At 43.8% G+C, this 18,122-nt stretch overlaps 1 protein-coding gene across 3 annotated transcripts; it reads left to right on the top strand.

Moving 5' to 3' along the window:
* Positions 1 to 866: 866 nt before the first annotated feature.
* On the top strand, positions 867 to 17,033 carry ZNF343 (zinc finger protein 343). 3 transcript variants are annotated; one of them, XM_081034020.1, is made up of 7 exons: positions 867 to 899; positions 2,960 to 3,126; positions 5,081 to 5,206; positions 7,159 to 7,421; positions 7,593 to 7,651; positions 10,992 to 11,118; positions 13,885 to 17,033. In XM_081034020.1, exons 4-7 carry the CDS (start codon positions 7,304 to 7,306, stop codon positions 15,717 to 15,719), a joined length of 2,139 nt encoding a protein of 712 aa, XP_080890146.1. In that variant the 5' UTR covers positions 867 to 899; positions 2,960 to 3,126; positions 5,081 to 5,206; positions 7,159 to 7,303; the 3' UTR covers positions 15,720 to 17,033. The 3 variants fall into 3 exon arrangements, with proteins under 3 accessions (XP_080890146.1, XP_080890147.1, XP_080890148.1); XM_081034021.1 differs by lacking the exon at positions 867 to 899 and having other exon boundaries at positions 13,888 to 17,027; XM_081034022.1 differs by lacking the exons at positions 867 to 899; positions 2,960 to 3,126; positions 5,081 to 5,206; positions 7,159 to 7,421 and having other exon boundaries at positions 7,553 to 7,651; positions 13,885 to 17,027.
* The last annotated feature ends 1,089 nt before the right edge of the window (positions 17,034 to 18,122 follow it).

Raw genomic sequence — 18,122 nt, 5'->3', positions numbered from 1 at the left:
CCCTTTGGGAAGGCGACTTCACCTGAAACCGGCCACTCTTTGTTAGTGGCTTCCTTGTCCCCCCCACTTTTGCCTATAAAGCTCTCCCATTTTGTACAGCTTCTCAGAGCTCCTTTCTATCCACTAGATGGGATACTGCTAAAGTAGTTGAATGAAGCCAATTAGATCTTCAAATTTCCTCAGTTGCATTTGGTTTCTTAACACGTGGATCCTAGATAAAGGCTAGAGAGCTAGGCTCCAGCTTGAAGTGGGGCTTCCATCCTCCAGGCACTGGATGAGTTTGTCACTAAGTTTGAGAACATGGACGAGGGCATCCAAAGGGGGAACGATGTAGTTCAGGGTAAGGGCTCAACTGAGATTTTGGGAGACTGCTTTTTGCCTTCCTGGTCTGTTTCTCCTGCCAGTGAAGTGGGGATGCCCACAAGGGTGCATGGGCAGCACGACGCTACACTTAGATGGAGCTCACGGAAGGTGGCGTGTATGTTATACTGCCTAAGCCCAGGGAATTTAGCTCGGTTAAGGGCGGAAAAAAAGCCCAAACACAACAGCCTTGCAGCCTACACACGGAATCAGCCAGACCCGACAAACCGAAAACGCCTTAGGCACATAGACGCCGCTGACCCAGGGGCCGGATGCAGAAAGTGTCGAGGAGGTTTCTGGGGAGTGTAGTCTTTCCGGCGAGTGGGAAGAGGGAACAGATTTCACTCTGGAATCACTACTTGTTTTATGCATGGGTGTCTTAAGAAAAGAGACGGGTAGGGCTGTCACTATAGTAGACATTGTTCAGGTCAATTAACGTCGCGGCCCAGAAGCCGCTCCCAGGGAGGCCAATGGGAGGCGGGGCCTCAGGGGATTCTGGGAACTGTAGTTCTGAGTGGGAAGGCTGGATGCCTGTTCTGGTGAGCCAGGCACGCCCCGGTCCTTTACAGCGCTGGAAGGAGAGTCGGGAAAGGCTGGGCCTAGGGTCAGGGACCTGGGTAGAGTGAGGCCGGCGGGTTGGGGAGGTTTCATTTTTGAAGAAGGGGGTACGGCCCGAGACGCGCATTTGGGGCAGGGAAATGGGAGGAAACTCAGCCAGCTGGGATTCCTTGAGTTGCTGGGCGCTACGCGGATCTTCCTTCTTCGGCTGGGGCGAGTGACCGGGAACTGTAATTTCTTTTTGAAGGAGGTGGGATTATTCTGGGCCAAACAATTTCCGAGTAGGGAGGCGACTGCAGTCCTGCAACCTGGGGATCACGTGGGCTGTGGGCATGAGTTCAGCCAGGGTCAAATAGATAAGACATGCCCTGTGATGGGGGTGGGAGCGCGGCTCCGGGTCTGTACCCCAGGGTGTTTCTAGCAAAAGAGTACTTAATTGGTTCCCGCGTCTTCGAAAGGTTGTGAGAACCCAGGATTGATCGTGAATGTCAAGTTTTGTTTTTGTTTGTTTGTTTTGGTGGCGCTGAATATGGCCCAAATGGTGATTGGGAGGAGGGCTGTAGGGGGAACCATCTAAGGCTCTGCTGTGCCTTGGTTTGTTAGGGGTGGGTGGGTGGAGGTGAGTATGATATGGGCAGAATATCCCCCGGGGGTCGTGGGGGAATGTCTTGGGTCTGGAGTCCCTGTAGCTTTTAGGGGGTGGGGGAGGTTTTGGCCCAGGACAGACATCTGGTGGTGGGCTGCACCACTAGGACCTGCATCTAGGCAGTTTTTAGAGGGGGGCGAGTCTGCTTCTTTGGAACCTGTTGTCCCAGGGTTTGTTGCGAGGCAGGGGCTCACTCTGCTTTGTGGCAAAGGTCCCGCGTTTGGCTGATTCTCCCTTTACTTGTCTGCTTTTCCCTCCTGTGTTAGGGTCAAAACTCTGGTTTGGGGCTTAGGGGAATTAGGTCGGGTGGGGACCTCTGAGGGCTATTGGTGGGCTGTCCAAATCACTTCCTGCGTCTGGTGGGGTCCAACTATTAGGACTTTAATTTTTAATTTTTTGGTATGGACACATCTTAAGCCTACCCAGTAGAATAAATAGTACAGTGAACCCCCATGGATCTGTCACCAGCTACATTTATTAACTCAAGGCCAATCTTGTTTCATATACATCCCCTCCACCCTATGTGTGGGCACACATTGAGAATTGTCGTACCCCACAGGGATTGGTCACTATTGACATTACCACTGACTAAACTGCCTAAGGGCATGGCGCCCCCACAGCTAGAGTTCAAATCGAGGCACTTTCTAGCTCTTCAGCTTTGACAAGATTCATAACTCTGCCTCAGTTTATCATCAGACCTAACTTATGGGGTCTTTAGGAGGTAAAAGAGTTTTGAGTAGTTGTTAACTATTACTAATAATGTTACAACTTGAGGTTCATAAGCACTGATGGAGTTCAGAACATGCCTCCCCAAGATGTGCCACTGGCATGTGAATTATTTTGAGCTGAAGGTGAGACCCTGCAAGCTCATGAGAAACTTTAACCTCTTCCTTAAAGAATTTAAATGTGGGGACTTGCCCATAATAAGAGTAATTACCAGAGATAACTTTTTATGACCGATGTTATAGGGCAGGACAAACATCTAATTACTTAACATCTGTTCTTATTATCATCCTGCAAATGACCTTTCTCCTCTCTGAAGTCCCATGGCACCTTATTTTGTCCTTAGCTCAGAATGCCATATATATCTCAAATTTCCCTTTCTGTCTCTGAACTGCTCATGTGTGGGGTTCCCATATGTACGTTTGTGATTAAATTTGGTTATTTTCTCTTGTTAACCTAATCCATCTCATGTAGACTTAATTGTTAGACCAGACAGAAGAACCTTTAAAGGTAGAGGAAAGTTTCTTTCTCCCCCACAGCACAAAAAGGGTGGATTCCTTAATAATAGCATGTCAGGGCAGGCTGTGCTCTGATGCTCATACTTGACTCTGCCCCAGAAACTGTCTACTTACTTCTTTGACAGATCTGATGCTTTTTTTTTTTTTTTTAAAGGATGAAGAGCACTCATTTTAAACTTGGGGATTTCTAGCCTGGTGTTTGGGGGCTGAGAGACAGTCCTGAATCTTACACTGCCTATTCGGTCTTCAGGTCCACTTTCTTGTGTCCCTGCCTATGTAGGACTGTGTAGAGAAAGTGAGCTCCTGGAAGCCCACTTTAAGGTGGGTACCGCTCACCTTTCACATTCCTTCAGTGTTTTCTGTGCTCCGAACCAGGGGTGAATTTCCTTTGCTCATCCTGACATCTTGTGTTCTGAAATGTCCCATTTGAGGTTTTCTGAATCTTGGGAAGGCTGCATTTTTTTTATTTTTATACTCTCATGTGGCCCTTGGTTAAGCCATAAAAAGGCTTATTGGTTTGAGTTACTATTAAGATCCTACTTGTCAAGGCCAGATGACAGATTCTTTGAATTGGAAAAATGTCTAAATTGAAATATATATATATATATATATACATATATATATATATATACATATATATACACACATATACACACACACACACATATATACATTTCTTTAAGAGAGCTCTCATTTTGTTATAATGGCTAGTCATTAAGATTCCTTCAATAAGATGGAAGGATAGAAATTACAACAAATATCAAACTCCACTCAAACCCTTCTTGTTTGCCTTCAGCCGTTTAAAGATATTGTAAAAAATCAGGACATTGGAAGTACAATTGTGCTGTACTTAAGTAGAAAGAGGAAAGAAAAAAATGGTAAATGTTACTAAAGACTAAAAATTTTATATCCTAAGAGCTCATCTTGGTAACTGTCAGGTTGGAAGCTTCAAAATATGGCCAGACAGAAATGTGGGCTAAACTCCATTTATGGCTAGGGTCCTACCAAACTGCTTCCAGCCCTTAAGAAAATTATAACCTAAACTTACAATGGCAATTATGAGGAATGTTCTAATTAGACTAGATCATTTAAAAGTGTACTTAAAGGCAAGGGCTTCCAAATCAAATATACAGTATGAGATACCTGTTTTTAATTGGTATACAAGAGCCTCCATTAGGCTTCAAAAATTCTAAAATAGTTTCATTGAAAGATTTGTTGTAATAGGCTAATGAAAAAATAAAGAAATAAAACAAAACAAAAGACTATAAAACTGATGTTACCTCTTACAGGCGATTGTCCTCAGATATCTTTTGCTCCTTGGTCTAAGGCCAAATAAAGGCCATGATTAGAGAATTTCTTAAACTCGTCAGAAGTTTTTGTAAATGGATTACCTCCTGATCCAGTAAGAAAGAGAAATAAAGTTTCATGTTGTTCCTTCTCAAATCCAGACCAATTGTTTATTTATCCTCTTTCTCCCAAGAATAGCTATTGTCTCTATCCTAAGAGCTTGGCTTGGCTTTCTGCCTACCTGGGACATGCAGGCTGTCAGTTCTTTTCTTTGGCTATCAGAGGGAATGACTCTGAAAGTTAATAGCCTTTGCACCCTCTTGAGTCCATGGAATCATTTAAGACTGCTAGAAATATTTACTGTTTGCCCTGGCTGAAACCTGACAAAATATTTGAAAGGGTTTAATAACTTTTTGATCAGAAATTTGGTAAAATTGGAAGCTGAAGATTCAGAGCCTGATAGAAAAAATTTTAAAGGCCTCCTCCCCTAAGTTAAAATAAAACTGTATTCAGAAGGAAAGAAGCAAATTAGGGATGATGTGGTTGGACAGGTAGGTCAACCTATGACATCATTTGAGAAATTGAGGGAAATTGTCCATATCTTAACAAATCTTTGCAAAACAAGAAATGCAGCTGTAGAAGCAGTTCAAAATCCACCTATCTTCACCATCCTCAAGTACTAAGATTGAAGAAAAAAAAGGGAGATGAGGGTGTTTTTGAAAACACTGTTTCTCTGGCTCCAAGGTTCCCTTGCTAGTACAAATACAAATCTTAATTGTCTTCTCCAATAAGAAAAAGCCTTAACCATGTGAGTGGTCTCCCCCTGTAAGAATGTGCCCCTACCCTATTGAATTCAAGAGTGACCACATGACTTGATTTGCATATGTGGGTGTGGTCAGAAGTGTCACTTTAGGTAGAATATTTAAGAGCCTGAGTATAGTTCTCCATCTTTCATTTCCCTCTGTCACTCCCTCTACCACTTATTCAGGCCATTGTCTGAATAGAGGCTACACTTTTAGCCTGAGTCCTGGAGTGAAGATGACTTTGAGCCCAATTCCAGTTGACACGTGACAGACATGGAACTGGATTGAGAAATAAACTTTCATGACTTTACGTAAGTCACTTGATTTTGGGGGGAGTATTTGTTACTACAGAATAACTTGGCCCATCTTGACACAGACCCCTTTCTCCACTTCACCCTAACCCCTAACCCTAACCCCTAACCCTAACCGTAACCCCTACCCCAAACTCTAACTCTGAGGGTCTTGTGTTTTTCAGTTTGAACTTTGAACGCTGTGGTCATCTGCTCACTCTGCTTTTTCATTTAAGCATTATTTTATGCAATGGCAAAGAAAAAGCGCTTTAGAATGAGAATTTTGAATTCTAGGCTTGGCTCTGACACTTGGTAGTTGTGTGATCTTAAGACAGATAAGATCTTACATCTTAGTTTCCTCCTCTGTGAGGCAGAAAGGATAGCAGTGTCTACCTCCTGGCTATGTTGTGAAGATTCCTGGACCTGTGCTTAGTACATGACCTGCTGTATACATGTTAGCTACCAATACTGGCGTTAGTAGGTGGAAGAAGGCTGTATTTATCCGCATTTAGGCTAAGCTGTACTGCAGTAACACAGGACTCCCAAATCTCAGTGACCCACACAAACAATCTAACATTACTTCCAATCTTATTCCTCCTCCTTTGTTGGTTGGCTTTAGCTCAGCACCATGACTTTTTTTTAATTTAATTTGTATTGGGGAATATTGGGGAACAGTATGTTTTTCAAGTTGTTTTTCAATCTAGCTGTGGAGGGCGCAGCTCACTGGCCTGTCAGAACCAAACCGGCGATGTCGGTGTTATGAGCACTGCACTCTTACCAACTGAGCCAACTGGCCGCCCCAGCACCGTAACTTTTTATGATAGAACCAAGGCCCCTTCTTGGGAACATACTGCTCTCAGAACATGAGAGATGGATTCATGCAATCCTTAGAAGGGTATGTCACTTTCACTCACATCTCATTGTCCGAGGCAAGGCCTGATGTCAGGGGGCAAGAAGGTACAACCTTTTTATAGAGAAACAAATAATTGGGAACAATGATAAAACCTACCACAAAGACCTATTTTATCCTAATCACTAGGATTAGCAAAAAAACTGCGATACATTTTTTTCTTACAAGAAGCTCTCATTCTAGTAAAGATAGTCACATAAATAGAAGAATGGCAGTATGGTGCGATTAAGGTGAGATGCCAGATTAGACAGAAGAGAGAGTGACTATCTCTGCCTATGGTGTTAGGGCCTGAGTCATAAGAGCTTCTTAGAGGAACACTAGCTAGTCTCAAAAGGGAATTTGGCAACAGTAGGACTGCAATCATTTGGGCTGAGATCCTGGACAGGGTGTCTGTGTTGCTTCTGAAGGTGGTATAGCTCCTAATACCGCTTGCCTTCTTTGGGACCATGTGAGTGGAGGACTTTAGCTTGGGCCTATCAGGAGACACAAATGCACATCTCTGATAAGGCCACGTGGCATACACATACAGAAAAGGAAGATGGGGTCTTATCTTTACAGAATCATTGTGAGTCCTGGAGCTCTACCTAAACTACAAAGGATTCAGTTTAGACTTCCCAAACTCCTCAAAGTACAGGGACGTAGGGGGATTGAACATTGCTGGAACCCTGGGCCAGAGAGGTCAGGAGCTGAGTTCTGAATACCCCAGTTGTTCTGGAAGGAGATAGTTTAAGACTCTTTTTCCGCAGGCATTATGCTGTGTCTTCTCTCTGACTCAGGTTCCATGTGGCAGATATTGATACGAGACGTGGAGTTTGTACCTGAGATGCAGTGGGGGAAGGGAATTGTAAATTGTGTCTTATAAGGGAGAGTAGCAGGTGACAGACTTGAGGGCCTACAGTCTGGAAAGGAATGAGGGGAAAAATCCAAGGAGACACCATAGACTGAGACTCCATATTTGTTGAACAAGGAGAGCGGGAGAGGACAGGATCCCTGCTGAGGAGGTGTCGGCTTCGGGCCTACAGTAGAGGTCCTGGCAATGCCAAATTGCTTCTCCATTCCGCAGGCCCTGGTTTCATGGAAACAAGATGTGCTTTTACAATAAGGTTCAGAGAAGTCACCCCAGGCAGCGGAAATCGATCTTGAGATGAAATAACTTCTACCTGGCCTCCTGGCAGAATTTCAACACAAACACTGGGCTGACTCGGGCTATGACGTTGCCTGATCCTTCTGCCTGGGGAGAACAGGAGTGGGAGGAGATTTTGCCTTTGGAGAACAGGGGAGATATGGAGACCATGAAGAAACTGACCCAAAATCATACGGCAAAAGGTGAGAGTTGTTGAAGGGCTGGAGAGATGAAGAGGGGGAGCAAGGCTGAGAATGCTCTAAGTGACCACAACTGAGTACAGGGACTACTTCCTCCATCACAAGGCTTAGAGGTGCTACTTGGGGGGAATTATGGGAGGCCTGGTTTCTCACAGCTTTCTTTTTCTTCCCCAGGTTTGCCTTCTAACCATACTGACTGCCTCCAAGAAAAGGCAGGAAAGCCCGAAATACTGGTGAGTAAGGGTTGTATTTATTTTTCCCTGAAGGCTGGCCCATTTTCCAGAGAATAGGCATACTGTGTCTTCTCTTTCTTGGGAAGGGAAAAGGCAATCAACATTTAGGCAGTTCACGCCTGTGTGAGGCACTGTATTAGTCACTTCATAATGATTCCTGCATTTCTATGTTTTATTTTCCTTGTTGAAAAATGTACCCAAGATTAACAGTAAGAGTCCAGGAAACTGTATAACATGAGGGATATTTTTGAAAAGCTGAGATTATTTAAAATTTTAAATATACTACTAAATGTCACTTCACATCTACACTACCTAAAGATACTATCTTTTGCACTAGACTTTTTTTTTTACTTTTTTACTATTGAAATTTTTGAACATATATAATAGTAGAGAATGTAGTAATAATTGAGCCTCAGGTACCATCATCCAGCTTTAACAATCGTCTACAATGGCCAGTCTTGTTTCATTTCTACCCCTCCCCTGGCCCTCATTGGATTATGTTAGACAAATCTCAGACATCATGACATTTTCTCCACAATTCTTTATTTTTCCCCCATAATTCTTAAAAACAGCTGTAAGAAGGTAGTGGTGGTAGATATACTATTTATTCCAGAGAGAGAAAGTCTTGTTTAAAGGGCTTTGTGATTTGTGCATGGCCACACTCATCTAGTCTCTGGTAGAGACAGGATTTGAACTCCATTTTCTTTGACTCTCAAGCCTCTGCATCTCCTAATGTATTTTATTGCCTTCTGGACTCTTTCAGCCACGTAAATCCCCATCTAGAAATATGGGAGCATATTCTCCAACCCTAGGGAATGGGCCTGTATTATTTGATGAATGAATCGTATAGAATGCTCTTTGGATGCAATGCCTCATCCCTCCTCTCGCATCCCCATTCTCTTCTTTACCAGAAATTTGACGTATTCTTTCATGTGAACGGTGTGTGTGAGATTCTGCAAGCCAAACCAACTGGTTTATAAGTAGACCATCCTTTCCTCAAGGAGCCTGCAGTTTCTTTGGAAAAATAATGTATAAAAACAAGAAATGATGATAATAGTAATTTTTACTCTAATGGTTGAAATGGTTACATAATGGGACAGTAAGAGTTGTCACAAAGTGACTAGACTAAAGCTTTCAAACCAATGTCCAGCCGCTCACAGTTTATTGATAAACTAATAGGACAGAGGAGGAGCACTTCTGGAATGGTGGCATGAGGAGCTCCACAGGCCATCTCCCCAGTGAAACGACCAAAATGATTAAAAAAATTTATTAAACCCAACTATTTAAAGTCTCTGGGAATTGTCCTAAGGACATGTTTCCATGTTTCCCCGAAAATAAGACCTAGCTGGGCCATCAGCTCTAATGCATCTCTTGGAGCAAAAATTAATACAAGACCCGGTCTTGTTTTAATATAATGTAAGACCAGTCTTATGTAATATAATATTAAATGATATATGATATGACATGACATGACGTAACATAAAGATTGGGTCTTATATAATATAAGACTGGATCTTATATTAATTTTTGCTCCAAAAGACTGGCTAGGTCTTATTTTGGGGGAAACACAGTAGCACGTGGAGAAACATTTATTCGAGAACATTTACTAAGTCTCAGTGAGAACAGCAAGAGTTCATAGCATTTGGCCCATAACTTGCTCACTTCTGCCCACTCTTCAGCTCAGTGTAATGGAAGCTCTTCTCCTAGTGGGTACAGCCAAGGAGAAGAGGCTCCTTCTCTTCCAAGTTCCCAGGCTAGGACTACGCTTTTTTCCTGGGAGGGACAGGCCACCAGCAGGTCTCCTTCCTCTTAGCTCAGTGTTGCAGGCAAGCTATCCAAGAGGTCTGGGGTGTTTCACTAGCCCCTATTTGTAGGATAGGAGCTCTGTTCTAGACACATGAGGCCCTGATTGCCTTCTCCCCAGCTTGCCTGTAGGGCAGAGATTCCATGCCAGGAGAGGCAAGGTGAGAGGACAGGAGCTGCCACTTCTGCCCAGTGCCCTGCTCTTAGAGCAGGGGTGTCACTCTGAAAGAAGTGGCTGCTGATCCTGCCCCAGCTTTGAGCAGTGAGAAGAGGTCGTGCCCAGGAGGAGAGGCCGGGTGGAAGAACAGAGTCCAGTATAGTGCTCGCTAAGGGCACTGGCTTTATTGGGAACAGAGCATAGGGAAGTTGAAGCCTAAGGGTACTCTTGAAAACAAGGGAGATTTGGTGGTGAGCAATCAAGAGGAAGCGGGCAGATCCATGATAGCAACAAGCGAAATGGCAGATCAGCTAGGAGTTTTAACAGAGAGAACCAGGGGAAGATAGCTGCAAGGAACCCTCCTGGGGTCTCAAATACTGGCCTCAAAACTACCCCTGCAAAAGGGCTTGACTTTAGTTGGATCAGACTGTGGAGCCATTTCTATCCTAAAATGTTGAAAACAAGTAGAGCAATCAGCTAGTGATTGATGGAGGCCAACAGCTGGGTGTGATACCAACAAAGGCAGACCAGACAGAACCTTAACAGGGACATCAGGGAGAGACATAAAGAGAGCCCTGTTAAAAGGACTGGCATTTCTGGAGGGGGGAGGAAGGTCAGAGTGACGTGTGTGTGTGCGAGGCTGCACCTGCTGATAAGCCATATCTTGAGGCACAGTAGCCTTTATTGAACTGGTTCAGACAAGTCACAAAACATGAACAAGGGACCACAGCAACAGCCTGGGGGGGGGGCAGGTTTGGTATGCAGAGCTGCTACAGTCTTTAACCTAAAATGTTCAGTTTGCAACAAAAAAAATACGTAGGTAGATAGACAGGGAGAGAGAGAGGCAGGGAGAGAAAGATAAAGGATATATGAATATGAGAATGAGAGAAAGCCTGGAATTTTCCTGGTCTGTAAAGTGAAAATAACTTTTCGGTTCTATGTGTTAAATTGTATCTCACTGGATTGTCAATTCATCCTCCCTTTATTCTTTATGAACTGTGGACACAAATTTCCCTTTAAATGGGAGTTCTCCTGCCCATCCTCAACTCTTCCATCTCAGAATTCCTCCATTACAAAGCCTCAGTGTCTCTTTTCTGAGCACAGCTTGAGGTTTTCAAATTGATTCATAAATCATTTCTCCAGTGAAATCGTAAGTGTCAAGGGCCAGGAGTGTGTTGTATGTATCAGTTATGCTCCCCTCAGATTTTAACACTAAGCCATAGTCATGCCCAGAAGAATTTGATGTGGAGAACTGGGTATTCTGAAAAGAACTAGACCGACTTCTTGCATATCCAGACTCTCCAGCGCCACCAGATATGCTCCTCATGTTGGGAAAATTGATGGTGACTTGCTGTCCATTAACTGATGGCTTGTTTATAGGTCCCAGTTACATTCAGGGATGTGGCTGTGGTCTTCACAGAGGCAGAATGGAAGAGACTGAGCTCTGATCAGAGGAACTTATACAAAGAAGTGATGCTGGAGAATTATAGGAATCTGCTGTCACTGGGTGAGGCTGTGTTCTTTCCTTCATTAATTCAGTGGAGATTTATTTACCACCTACTAGTATGTGCCAGAAAATGTTATAAACACTTAGAACCCATTAACGAATGAAATAGTAACCCTTGCCCATGAGGGCTTACTTTTTCTGGTATATGGAGACAGACAACAAACAAAAAGTTTCATATACGGGGATATTATGATATGATGGAGGTATGTTAGAAGGTGATTAGCACTACCTACTAAAAAATAATTTAAAAAAATGGAGCAGGATAAACGAGTATGGAGTGTGAATGGTGGCTGACTGAATTTTGGTAAAGGGCCAGATAGTGACTGTTTTAGGTTTTGTAGGTGATATAGTCTCTGTAACCACTCTCAAGTCTGCCCTTGTAGTGCTATAGTAGCCACAGACAATACGTAAATGAATGAGCATGGTTATATTCCAATCAGACTTTATTTGTGGACACTGAGTTTTGAATTTCATAAAATTTTTATGTATCATGAAATATTACTCTTTTGACTTATTTCCACCTCTTTAAAAATGTACAAACCATTCTTAACTTGTAGACGATACCGAAACAGAGGGCCAGATTTAGCTTGAAGGCCATAGTTTTCCCACCCTTTGTTCTAGATCGGTGCCGTCCAGTATAAATAAAATGTGATCTATGTGGGTAATTTCAAATTTCCTAGTAACCACATTTAAAAAAGTAAAAATAAATGAGTGAAGTTAATTTTAATAATATATCTTATTTAACCCAATGTATCAAAATATCATTTCAACATGCGATCAATATAAAAAATTAGATATGTTTTCTTGTACTAAGTGTTCAAAATTTTGTGGGTATTTTACTCTCAGAGCCAATCTTAGTTCAGAATAGTTATATTTCAAGTGTTCAATACACAGGTATGGCTAGGGGTTACCATATTGGATAATGCAGTTCTAGCTATTCCTGTATTTCTAGATACTATGTAAAGAAGAGTCACATTTTTGGAGATAGAAACTAGTTTCAGGCAGGCGTTTCTTCAGGAGTTTCCTTCAAATAGCGTGGCTGTTTCCCTGATGCCAATTAATCCGATTTTCTTTGTTCCATTTTCATCTTCTTTGATGTGTTTTGATCTGATTCCATCTAGTTTGAGCTCCTGCTAATGAAGTGTGGATTCATCCATTTCAATCTGGTTCTGTGTTTTGATTTGGCTTGAGCTAGTCCATCTAACTAGATTTTGTTTATATTTTTATTTTCCTCAGATCATATTATGCTCTTTTTCTATGTTAATACATTGAATGGGTTCAGAGGAAAATGTTAAAATGACCTGGTTCAAATTACTCTTGACAGGGACAGCCTGGATCCTTGCATTTTTTGAAACTGTTTCTTTTGTCTTGCTCGACACCACACTATTCTGCAGTTCTCCAGTTTCTCGTGTCTCTCGTCTTGGCTTTTCTCTTTTCTTTGGACTGTAGACATCCATAGGACTGGTGTCACATACTCCTTTTTTTCTGGGCCTTTGTGAACTTTAATGATTTTACCCATCACTTATTTATGATGAACCCATTTTCTCTGTCACTGTCTCACTTGTGCTTTATCCTCACATTTCTATTTGGTCATAAGATAGTACAAGTTTCTTCTCAAACTTATCAAAAATTGAGATCATACTATTTTCCCTCCTAAACCAGTCTCTTTTTCTCTAATTCTTCACATATTCATGTTACAATGTCTCTTTTTTAAGGGTACTGTTAGAAATACATGGGCCATTTTCCCCTGAAATAATCTTTACAGCTTTCATAGAGGAGCTATTTTAGTTAGCATAGGCTAGGTAATGCTGTGATAACAAACAGCTTCAAGTTTTGGTGGCTTATAATAGCAAATGTTCATTTTTCACTTTTATTACTTGTGTACTAGTAATTACTAGTTCAGATGGGGTTCAGCTCTATTGGTTCTGGAATCTAGGCAAAAGGACCAGCCTCTGTCTGGGTCATGGGATTCTTAAAGAAGAGGGGAAAAGAGCAACGAAGCAACCACAGTTTGGCTTTTAAAACCAGTTTGCAAGTGGCCCTGAGTTTTCACCCACCTTCACTGGCCAAAGCAAATCCGATAGCCAGGTCTGATATCATTTAGATGGGATTGGTTTGGGCACAAGGTGCCAGAATCCTGAAATTATGGACCATGTCTATCTTGTCGGCTGCTGAATCCACAATACTTAGTAGAGGGCCTAGCACCTAGAAATTTCTAAGTGTTTGCGATGGGCAACCTGAAATTCAGACTTATCCCATACACAATCTCTTTAATCACTGTTTCATGAACTGTCTCCTACATTTGGAAGCCCTACAGACCTAGTCACTTTTTATGTGTATCAGTCTTTTTTTGTAATAAGAAAAGTCATGAAGGAGATTTTCACGTAGCTCATAGAGACTATTACCTCTAAGTAGAACAGAGTTGTGGACATTATACTTGTATATCAATGTGAGTGTCGATCGCTTAGATGATTTATTAGAAAGAAAAGGTTGACTGTGTAGAAGCTATTTACAAAGCAGAATGCTTACTTGAAAGGCTCCTTGGCTGTTTGACATGTAGAAGATGTTTTTAGTGTGCATTTACTGGATTGCAATAGAAAATGGAATTTCTGTGGAATGTGAAGGAATGATTGGTGGGAAACAAATCACGTACATAATTTATCAATAACAGGTATGGCAGGAATACACTCTCTGTCCTAAGACAAAGTGGAACAGCCAGCAGCCCCACTTAGGGCTTCTCTAACTGAACACACTCTCTCTCTCCAGCAGAATCAAAGCCAGAAACAGACCCCTGTTCCTCTTGCCTTCTGGCCCCCTGTCAGCCACTCCTCAGCCAACATGTGCTTCAGAGCTTCTCGGGCTTACGTGACTTCCATCCAAGGGATTCTGGCCCGGCGCATCAGGGGCAGGAGTGTTTGGCTCAAAGCTGCTTGAGTGAAAACACAGAAGGTCAAGAGAGAGAAGGTGACTGCAGACCTTGGTGTGTGAACACAGAGGAGAGAGAGACCTCAAGTGCATTCTGCAGCCCACCCCGAGGACAGTCAGCAAGTCCTAGAGAAGGAGGCCTGGTGGTGGAAATAGAGCCCAATTCAGCCCAAATGGTAAACCCTGTGCAAACGGACAAGGGAGTGAAGGAATTAGAAACCCCGAGACCTGGAGCAGTCAGCTGTAACAGGCATGAACTAGACCATAGTCTGAAATCAAACTTTATTACAAACCAGGTGACCCTCTTAGGGGAGAAGCCTTATGTTTGCAGGGAGTGTGGGCGAGGCTTTAAAGATAAGTCAAACCTCATCAGACACCATCGGACACACTCAATGGAGAAGCCTTATGTGTGCGTTGAGTGTGGCCGAGGCTTCAGCCTGATGGCAATCCTTATTAATCACCAGAGGACACATTCAGGAGAGAAGCCGTATGTGTGCACAGAGTGTGGGCGAGGCTTTAGCCAGAAGTCCAATCTCAACAGACACACGAGAACACATTCAGAAGAGAAGCCTTATTTATGCAGGGAGTGTGGGCAGAGCTTTAGAAATAATTCAGTCCTCATTAGACATCAGTGGACTCACTCTAGGGAGAAGCCCTATGTTTGTCAGGAGTGTGGGCAAGGCTTCAGTGAGAAGTCATACTTCATCAGACACCAGAGGACTCACTCAGGGGAGAAACCCTATGTGTGCCTGGAGTGTGGACGAGGATTCGGTGATAAATCAACTCTAATTAAACACCATAGGGTTCACTCTGGGGAGAAGCCCTATGTTTGTCAGGAGTGTGGGCGAAGCTTCAGCGAGAAGTCATCCTTCATCAGACACCAGAGGACCCACTCAGGGGAGAAACCCTATGTGTGCCTGGAGTGTAGACGGGGATTTGGTGATAAGTCAACCCTCAGAAAACACCAGAGGATTCATTCAGGCGAGAAGCCCCATATTTGCCAGGAGTGTGGGCGAAGCTTCAGCGAGAAGTCATCCTTCATCAGACACCAGAGGACACACTCAGGGGAGAAACCCTATGTGTGTCTGCAGTGTGGACGAGGATTTGGTGATAAGTCAACCCTCAGAAAACACCAGAGGACACACTCGGGGGAGAAGCCTTATGTATGCGGTGAGTGTGGCCGAGGCTTTAGCCGGAAATCATTCCTCCTTGTTCATCAGGGGACACACTCGGAGGAGAAGCATGTTTGCAGGGAGTGTGGGCGAAGCTTTAACTACAAGTCGAATCTCATCAGACACCAGAAGACACACTCAGGCGAGAAGCCTTATATATGCAGGGAGTGTGGGCGAGGCTTTTTTGATAAGTCGACCCTCATCATCCACGAGAGGACACACTCAGGGGAGAAGCCTTATGTGTGTGGTGAGTGTGGCCGGGGCTTTAGCCGGAAATCGCTCCTCCTTATTCACCAGAGGACACACTCGGGGAGAAGCATGTTTGAAGGGAGTGTGGGCGAGGCTTTAGCTACAAGTCAAATGTCATCAGACACCAGAGGACACATTGAGGGTAGAAGCCTCGTGTATGCAGGGAGTGTGGGCAAGACTTTAGCAATCAGTCAAACCTCAGCTTACACCCGAGAGACACCTGGGGAGTTGTCCCTCTGTGTGTGTGGAGTGTGAGTGAAGCTTCAGAGATGCGTCAACTCTTACCAGGTACTGAGGACACATTTAGGAGGCAGGAGTCTTAGGCGTGTAGAGTGTGGCTAACTCTAGCCATAAGTCTACTCTCATTGCACAAGGAGGACGCACTTAGGTGGGAAATATGTGCACGGGGACTGTGGGTGAGGTGTGACCAGTAAGTCAACATTTACTGAACATCCAATGGCCAACTTGAGGGAAGTGTCATGTGTTAGGGGAGTGTTGGTGAACCTTAACAAAGGAACAAACAGGCAGGCACAAGATGGCACACTCAGGGAGGAGCTGTGCATTTGCAAGGAGTGTGGGTAAGGCTCTCATGATCGGTCGGCCTTCTTCTCATGCTGTAGGGAGAATCCTTACGTGGGGATACTGTGGAGCTCTGCCCAGACAACCTTATCAGGACCCACACTCCTGCAGCTCTGAGAACCGCTGCTGGTGGCTGCAGAGATGATTTCTTCTGTAGGACCTGCTCTCAGCCGCAGGGAACGTGCAGTTCCTACTGGGTGGCTCCTAGCCAATGACTGATTGGTATGGGAGGATAAAACCCATCCCTTGACTCTGTTGGCTCCAAAAGGTAATCCCAGATCTGAGGGGCCCATCAGACAGAATGATCTCTCAGGTATACATACGTTGCAAGTCAGCTTCTTCCTCTGCCCAGTCCAGCCCTCAGTACCCAATAAACCACTCAATTCTCCATCTCATTGTTTCTCCAGGGAATCATACGTGTACAAGGAGTGTGGACATGGCTTTGGCCATAAGTCACCCTGCACAAACCTCAGTGTCTACGGAATGGAAGCTCTATGTGTGTGGGCAGAATGGGCATGGACTTAGCAAAAGCACACTTCAGGGCATTTCAGAGAACAGCTCTTTTGGGAGAAGCTTTACATGGGCAGGGAGGGAGACTGTGAGATGCTTTAGCAATAAGTTATACCTCATCTTGCATCAGAGGACACTCAGGGAGAAGACCGGGCTGGGCAGGGTTTGTGGGTGGAGCTTTATCCTGATGTCCCTGTTCCACAGACTATGAGGGTAGTGTCGCCACCACACACCACTACCTCAGTCACCTCGGAGGCATTTTCAGAAGTCTTGACCCCCACCGCACCCTATTCTCTGTATGAGAGTGAAGATGGCACTAACAACTAAATAGACTCCGTCCCCACATTTTGTAATCAAATGGAATAAAAAAGTAGGTTTTATTTAAGTAATCTAAGAATGATCAACTTGTCTTATTTTCATATACAAATTCTTTTCCATTTTTTCTTGTCCTCTTGTTCTAGTAAAATCTTTTTAATAGGCTCAAGCTGTGTACCTTAGTCTCTTGTCTGTCTGGAAAGGAATTCACGTTCACAGCCCAGACTTCCTGGATGATTCCAGCCCTTGAGAAAAAAATGAATCCCAATCAAATAGACTTATTGGGGAACCTGAGTCTTGGCGTGGGAAAGAGGATCCAGGTTCTGGAGACATGCCAGTTTAGGGGAGGGAACTTCCCAGGTTTCCAGGGGCTGGGTAGTCTCTTCTAACCGGTCACTCCCTTTGGCTCCTGCGAAAGCTCCCTTCCCAGGGTTTTCTTCCTCCTAATTTCTATTCAGGTCTTTTTAGTTCCGGCGGTCCTTTGCCGGAACTACTCCTGTGACATCAACATTTTACTTGTGGAAGCCATTGAGGGAAAAGTGTATGTGGGTATGTCATCTTTAGGGTTTGAAGACTGATATGATAGGTCCTATGCATTCCAGGTGATTCCAAGGCCCTGCTATTTGGAGAGAAAAATGCAAACAAGAGAACCAGCACCTTCCTTTTTTTTTTTAAAAAAAAAGGTATACCCTATTCATTAATTTTAATCTAAAAGTCATTTTGGAGAATAGCCAAACACTCAACTGTCCTTTAATTTAAGAGACGTTTGGGATAGGTTGAAACATGATATTCTAGAATCCAAAAGAAATGAAAGAAGAGTCCTAGCGTTCCACCCACCTGAGTTCTGAAGAGGATAAAAGTATTCCTTCTCTGAGAGTTGGGGCAATAACCGGGTATTGGAAAACCTCACAAAGCTAGGTTACACACAGGGACAGGCTCCGCCCTTCTCTGCTGCTAATGGAGACCAGAAGGACAGGCCCAGTTTACCTGGCTCACCGGGCCCTAAGGCACAGTTGGCTCTGCAGAACCTCACGACTGTTGGTCATCAGTTCCCCTTTCCTGACTTCCCATGTCCTCTGGGAACTAAAAGGTTATTTTTTGGTGGGGAGGAAGAGAACCTAATTTTATGCATTTTAATGCTATTTATTTTATCTTAAGTGTCTGTTCCAGCTACCTAGAGTAAAAATAGGACCTGTGCCTTCCTCTGTGTCTAGGAAACACTGCCACTGAAAAAAGAGGCTTACTTGTCTTTTG

Source organism: Rhinolophus hipposideros, assembly GCF_964194185.1.
Source record: "Rhinolophus hipposideros genome assembly, chromosome: 22".
Classification (NCBI taxonomy): Eukaryota; Metazoa; Chordata; class Mammalia; order Chiroptera; family Rhinolophidae; genus Rhinolophus; species Rhinolophus hipposideros.
Note: the sequence above shows the minus strand (reverse complement) of the source record. Positions and strands in the feature narration are given on the sequence as shown.